Below are 7,432 nucleotides of genomic sequence, written 5' to 3'. Positions count from 1 at the left end.
ATGAAGTACTCCACCGACGGCTATGCTGGCGACGCCTTGAAACAGCGCCTTAAGGCGGTCATATTCCTCAAACAGGACTTTACGCGCAAGTTTATGGACGAATACATCGCTGGATTGCGCGTCCAAGCAAAGGCTTTCTTCTTCAACTCCCTCACGTCTATCCTCCAACAAGTTATCATCTCCTACGAATCTACATTCTCCCTCTGGGACACTTTATGGCGCGACATGAAGCTGGCACCTGCGACCCAATGATGCTGTTTGCGAGTCTCACGCAACTCCGAGGACATGGTTGCCGAAACCTTGTTCGCTACCCTCGACGACCAGATCAAACGGCAACCCCCCCCTGCGAACGCTGACAATCTCAAGGCTCGTGATGGCCACATGAAGACTTTCGAGCATTTTCGAACCCTCTTCTACTCCAAAGCCTTCGCAGTCTACACAGACGTGAGGGATTCTGTTTGTCAGCTCCAGTTCAAGGCGCGTGAGGATGGCTTCGAGTGCACACCTGTTGTCGTCAAGGCCACTATTCGCCACACTTTTATTGTCCCCAGAAGCACACTAATCCTGTCGGATCAAGGCTCCTGTGACTTGGAATCCCGTCGACGCCAAGTTGCAGGTGGCACCTTGTACGTTACGCATACCACCACCCTACCCCCGCCTACCTACACCACAGCAGTCGGTCATCATACCAGTCGTGACGACTCTCGACTGCCTTCAGGTACTTCTTTCTACCCCTCGATCGCCTCCACATGTCACCCAGCGAGACCGCTCCTCTCGGACTCATCAACGTCTTTCTACTCCAACACCTACCAGCTGCGCCCACCCCACTCATGGCCGATCCAACCCTCGTTCTCGAAATCCGCTACCCTCGTCGTTCGTCACCCCACAGTCGTGCTCGCTTATCGCCTCCACGACGACCACCTCCCTACCACGTCCATCCGCCACTGCTGGATGGGATACATCTCAAACCTTTCATCCTTCCTCAGCCTTCTTCGGCGCTCTACATTGGTGCCACTTGCGAAGCGCCAACGCCTTTCCAATACCAATTGTCGACTCCAAACGACCCGGTCGTCGTCTCCGCCTGCTTTGTCCACAACGACGCGTACTCCATCTTATGCTACGTCAAACACTCACGCTTGGCTTACCACCACGGCACTCGTCATCCCGCCACATCCCCCATCCCAACAAAACTACATTCCACTTCCTACATTCCACTTCCTTCCGATTCCACCACGGAGGATGATCCTCAACTGTCCCCGATCTTCAACTGCCCCCACTACCTCATTAATCCCCCGCGCACATCATCTCCCAGCTCTACCAATGTCACTACTCAACCTCCCACGCCCAGTACGTCTCAACCGTCGTGGTGATGGTGAGCATCACAGCTGAAGCCTTCCATCAACTTTCCTACGATATATGCGTCGCAGGCACAAAGCACGCAGAGGATTGGGTCTTGCGCACGACGCCCTGTCCTAGATGACGTACAAGTCAATGTTACTACTAACGATGGGTCTTACCTGAACTTGGCGTGAACGCGGGTACGCGGTATTCAAGGGCGTCCTTGTGGTAACAGCCCTGAGCTCATGTCATAGGATTCTTCACTGAACAAGAATGTTGACGAATGCGTCAAGTCGGTGACACGCTCTGGCCATTGGTTTCAGATACCCAAGTGCAACAGATGGCGCAGTTGGAAGCATCATTGTCGGTGCTTCGATCGGCCGTGTCGACAGGTGAGTCATGCGTGCTGTGATTTGAGTTGGATTGTGCGACAATTATGGTCAATTTGAATAAATGTATTCAAGTCCCAACATAAAAATTTTAAAAAATTTCAAAGGGTGTAAAAAGGTTTGACAGTACCCGGGATTTGAAACTGGACCCCTTCCTCTATCCTTGTGGATGTCGTTGCACTAACCGTTGCGCCACTGCGTCAAACGCTTATCATTCTAATTTCACTATCTTTACATACGAATAGTATTGCTAAAAGCACCTTTTTTATTTTGTCTTTGCAAATTTTTATAACTCGAGCTGTTTTATTTTTAATACTTCATACGTGTCAATCTGACCCGCAAACAATATGGTCCGCGATTTACACACTGTTCTTCATATCGCTGGTCGCCAAAACTTCACTTCGCCACCTAGGCCCGTAAAACGATTCGTATGGTTTGGTTGCCTTTTGTGGTCAATCTATGTGGGCGTGTAGTAGATTTGGCCAAATCTCGTAACTTTAGGAAAAACTTTGAAGAATTCCCGTTGTTCGCTCAATAATTGAAACGACTTGATCGTCCAGCAAGTTGGCGACGTCGTCGACCGTTGCGATGCCAAAACATTCCAACTGGCTTTTTATTTTGTCTCCCACATCACGTAATACAAAATTCCTAAGTGTAATTTGGAAAATTTAGTCCCAGAATTATGTGAAGTGTAATTATTGTGAATTTCACCTTTTTGGCTTCAACCGTACTACGCGTACTCTGATCAACTTGTCTTCGTTGACGAGGATGGCCAGAACGGGTTCCGAAAGTATCCGTGGTCGAAACGGAACACCAAAGCGATTGTGGAATTGTCATTTGAACGGGGGAAAGAATACCACCTCTATTTGCGTTCACGACTTTGGGAGTACTAGTATGTTGATGGTAATTTATGAAAATGAGTAATATTATATTTTTTAATATATTAATAAGGTTAAAACGATAGGCTTTGACCGAGAAAAGTTCCACCCTGCGATGGTCAAGAGCATCATTCCGTACCTGAACGCTTGGAACCTCCCACTCTGTTGACCTTAATCCAAACGTGTCATCGTACTTTATAGTTTCCAGATCGTCCAAACGTGTCAAATCTTGTTAAATCACTTCAAGCGATGCTCCGGATTGCTGAAGGCGAGTAAACCTCGCAGACTTCCCTATTATCAATCCTTTTTACAACGTCTTCAAAACGTGTCGTGTAACTTCACGATCTACTTCCAGATCATCCAGTCGTGTCAAAACTTGTAAAATGATTTCAAAAGGTTTTCGGGGTGGTCAAGCGTGTCAAACCTCCTGGTATACTTCCAAGTAAATGCTTGGATTCTCCATGTTGCGAAGCACATAAGTCTGTTATCATTCATGTTTAGCCATCATTTCCATGCAAGACGAAGAGATTAAGAAAAGAATAAGCTAAATCCGCCCAGATTTGAAAAATAAATGAAAAATAAATATTCATTTTTCCAAACGCACGGTACCGTTCCAAGTAGTATTCAGAAATAGCATGAGCCAATCAAAATCGATTTACCACTTTTTTTCACGATTTAGAAAAATACGTCAACGAACTCTTTTTCTCGTTTCAACCAAACCATCTAAACAATATTCAATTTGGTACTAGTATGATAGTTAAGCTTAAAATATGCACCATACTATGGACGTCGAGTTTGCAAAGCAAATAGTGTATTTGCTTTGCAAACGCGACGAATAACATAAAAAACTATCCAATACTGTATGCACCAATAGATTGGCCTGGTTTTCTTTGCCGATGTCTCAATACCCATTTACATCCATGGGCTAGGAAATAGTTTGCTTAATTTGGTATTTAAAGTAAGAACACATTGTCAGTTACAGAACATCGCTTCTGCCCTGTCAGTCAGGTAGCAGCAGTTTGCTAGCTGTGTGTCACGATTAAGGAAACAGGAAATAGGTGTATGTGTTAGGCGTGTAGCAATTTGTTTTTTGCGAAGAGTGTCCAAGACAAACCAAGTGCGCAGGACAGGGGAAAACGGAAAGTCAGATTCGGTCGTTTACAGGGTACCTAGCTTCGTTTCTATTAGCTAAAATTCAGCCAAGGGAAACACTGACGTGTGTGTGAGAATCAGCGCTCTTTTCGTTATGCTCGATCGGTGATATGGTGATAAATCACTGACCTTACTCCTTCAAATTGTTTTTCTACTACGCCTACCACCTACATTCCTTCTTTCTTTCCTCTCTTACTATGCCTTACCACCTACGCCTAGCAAATCTAAGTCATCTTCGCCTCACGCACTAATTTGTTTTTTCTGTTTTACTCCGCCTTACCATCTACGCCATCATGCCTTACTATCTACGCCTTACCATCTACGCCTTCCAGTCTACGCCTACCAAGCCTAACCTATATTTGCCTTGTGCACTTCCTTCTACTTTTCCCTCCTTCGACTTAAGTCTCTTCTCCTACTGTACCTTTCACGCCTACATATTCAACATCTACCCTACGCCTTTTTCGCTGACACTCATGGCTCATGGTGGCGTGTGTCTGCTTTCTACTCTGTTTGTGAGCCCTGCTGCTCGTTCAAAGGTGTGCCCATTTTTCGGCTTGTGAAAAGTGGTGCTTTTCCCTCGCCTGTGTTCACGCCTTTTGCCTTTTGTCCTCGCCTATTTCTCCCAAACTCTATCCCCTAGTATATCAACTCTGGCAGGCCGTGACAGTGGCCGCTTTTTACTTGCATGTTCTGTATATTCTCCATGTCGCTACCCTACCCTGGTGATTGCTCACCCAATTACGTCTCTAGCACAAGGAAAAGAGCGCTGTTTCTCACACGTCAGTGTTTCCTTTTGGCTGAGTTTTAGCCAATAGGAACGAAGCTAGATAGTTTGTAAACGACTGAATGTCACTTTTCGTTTTCCCCTGTCCCGCACACTTGGTTTGTCTTGGACACTCTGCGCAAGTTGCTGCACGCCTATCACCCACGCCTACCTCCTGTTTCCTACTTCTTGACACGCTGCTCAGTTGAAATAACAACCAAATTACATCCAACGACGTACTAGTATACAAATATCAAATTTAGGTAAATGAAAACATTCCGACAAATTAACTGTAAAACCACCAAAACATTGCCCGCGTTTAGGTGATTAAAATGCCGGTCTTAAAACGTCTACTGTAAAATCATCCTCTATCGTCCTCAAAAGTACAAAAAACAAACATAATCCAGAAAATAACATGAAATATGGGCGAAAATAACGGCATGGTATTGCACGACGCATTATATTTTCGATTTGTTGAGAACAAATTTGACCGGTTTTAATTAATTCAACTTCCAAATGTCTAGTGATTACATTTGAGAAATTATTTGTTCAAACAAATAGGGAAAACGTAATGCATATTGCTCGCATGGCTAGAAAATAGGTATTTCTATGCATCGAGTTTGAGCTTCAAGCTTCCAAGACGGTACTTGTTGGCTATCGTACTACTACAGGGAACGACGCTGAATAGTGCCGCAAGGTCACACCTTGATTTGATGTTCGATTGGCCAATGATGATCGATGTCACCCATAATTTAATGGAAGTATTGAAATAGAATATTAACTTTTACAGGGTATTGATATAAACAATAACCTGGAGCAATAAGTCTTGTCTCTCAATATTCATTTCACACAGTATACGCATTAATGCAGTGAATACCCTTTAGGCATGACTGTTTCGTTACACACCGCACAATTGTGCAACCAAAGGTGGATGTGTCAAAAAATGTGACAGACAAGACAATATTAATTTAATTACATAGTAAAACGTAGATAATATAAAAAATATGGATTGGGTCGATGGTACGGGGCGAAACACGGTCGCATCCAGGGGATGCAACAGATGGGTCGCATTCGCCGGCAGAAAATGTTGAGTGCCTTGGCTTCAGCATAAATGAGCTCCGAAAAATGCGATGCGCAGTCGTCCATGATGAGCAGAATCGGTCGCTGTGTTCTCGACTGAATGTTCGCGTCAAGCATGGACAGCCACTTACGGCATATGAAAGAGTTGGTCCAACCCTTCTCAGACGTCGTCACAGCAGCGCCAGGAATTGAAAGACTGTCACAGGTTGCAGTTGAGACACGTTGGCCAGGCAGGACAAACAGCGGTGGTAGCTTCCTTACATCTGCCCCAACATAGGCCACAATGGTAACATGTGTCGAAGCAGTGGACTCCTCGGCATAGGACAGATGTGTTGTTGATTTGTGGACGACCACCTTGTTGGATATCTTCGAAGGAGAGAAGCTGGTTTCATTCATGTTGAAAATTCTTGTTGGGTCCATGTTGACCAAGGATGCCGAATGTTCGAGTTGGTGGACAAACTCAACAATGGTAGTGGAGTCGACAGAATTGCGAGACTTGGTGAGCACTTGTGCTTTCAGGACCTTGAGGTCAGGGTGACGGCCCAAGAACCGACTGTACCAGCCGGTGGACTGACTCGGGAGATGTTGGATGCCATGTACGCGCTGGAGCATCTGGGTTGCCTTCTGTTTGATTTCGCGACAGCCGACAGGATGACCGTCTCGTGCCATTACGAGCACCCATGTGGCCAAGTCGTCCTCAAACATACGCGGCAGCAGAGGAGATGGCCCCATGGTTACGTCATTGGTGTTGACGCCGGACTTGGCTTTGGCCACATATTTGCGAAGTGTACTTTGCGGAATGTCATATGCGCTTGCAGCAGAGGGAACAGTATTTCTTCGCTTAAAACTGCTTGAACGGCCAGGCTCAGCGTGTCATGTGTGTACGGCGTTCTCGGCGGCATTTTCTTGAAATTCAAATGAGTAAACCTTTGAAATATAATTATTTTCCCAGCATTTTGTTTTACAAGGTTATTTGCATTAAGAGTTTCTATTTCATCCTATCAGAATTTATTTGTAAGACTATTGGACAAAAGAAATCGGCCCATCACTGATCGATCACGTTACAGATAACGACGGAATAAGTGGCCCCGTGGTACTAAAATTTCGTATTGATTTAGGGTACATCTGGTAACATTTCAAAAATATTTTTCCATTTTCTCGGAAAATGGGATTAACCCAAAATGCCATTTTCAAAATGGAGGTAAAAGGTCCATTTTGTAATATGGCGTTTTGGACCTCTTCAACGAGTAAATCCCACGTGGAATTATTGGATTTGGGTTAAACCTCTTCCATCAAGACATGTTTCAATTTTGATCAGATTTGTTGAATTCGGCCCCAAAATGGCGTTTTGGGCCTGAATATTGCAATATTCCCGGCTACCAGACGAGCCCTTAACTGTAAGTATTCTACTTTTCGAAGTAGTTTGTCCCAATACAAATTTGAAATGCTATTTCGAAGTACCACAGGGCCACTTATTCCGTCGTTATCTGTACTACTGAACATGGTTTTACCACACAGTATAGTACTTGACTGTAAGTACTGTATTACACAGTACCGGTAGTAGCAGGTAAACGTCATTTCGTTCGTTCGTCCATATCTTATTCTTAATATTACGTGTTTCGGCTGCCCCCAGACAACGCTAACCCTACATGACTGGTTGTTATCGGCCGAGCCTCTGTTCGACTCCCCGTGCCTGAGTGTGGGTAGCCGAATGTTGGTCACGAACGACATTTGACGAGTGTGACATTTGACCTGGATCGCAGCGGCATATGTTCCGAGCTGATGGTACACTGTACGATGCATGACTGGTAGAGAGTAGTGAAGTGATAGGA

At 45.0% G+C, this 7,432-nt stretch overlaps 1 protein-coding gene across 1 annotated transcript; it reads left to right on the top strand.

Moving 5' to 3' along the window:
* Window positions 1-1,370, top strand: H257_15688 (hypothetical protein; the record flags this gene model as incomplete). Its single annotated transcript, XM_009843860.1, has 3 exons — window positions 1-171; window positions 283-626; window positions 719-1,370. 3 exons carry the CDS (start codon window positions 1-3, stop codon window positions 1,368-1,370), a joined length of 1,167 nt encoding a protein of 388 aa, XP_009842162.1.
* Window positions 1,371-7,432: the final 6,062 nt, after the last annotated feature.

This window comes from Aphanomyces astaci (genome assembly GCF_000520075.1).
Source record: "Aphanomyces astaci strain APO3 unplaced genomic scaffold supercont1.73, whole genome shotgun sequence".
NCBI classification, from domain to species: domain Eukaryota; phylum Oomycota; class Saprolegniomycetes; order Saprolegniales; family Verrucalvaceae; genus Aphanomyces; species Aphanomyces astaci.
Note: the sequence above shows the minus strand (reverse complement) of the source record. Positions and strands in the feature narration are given on the sequence as shown.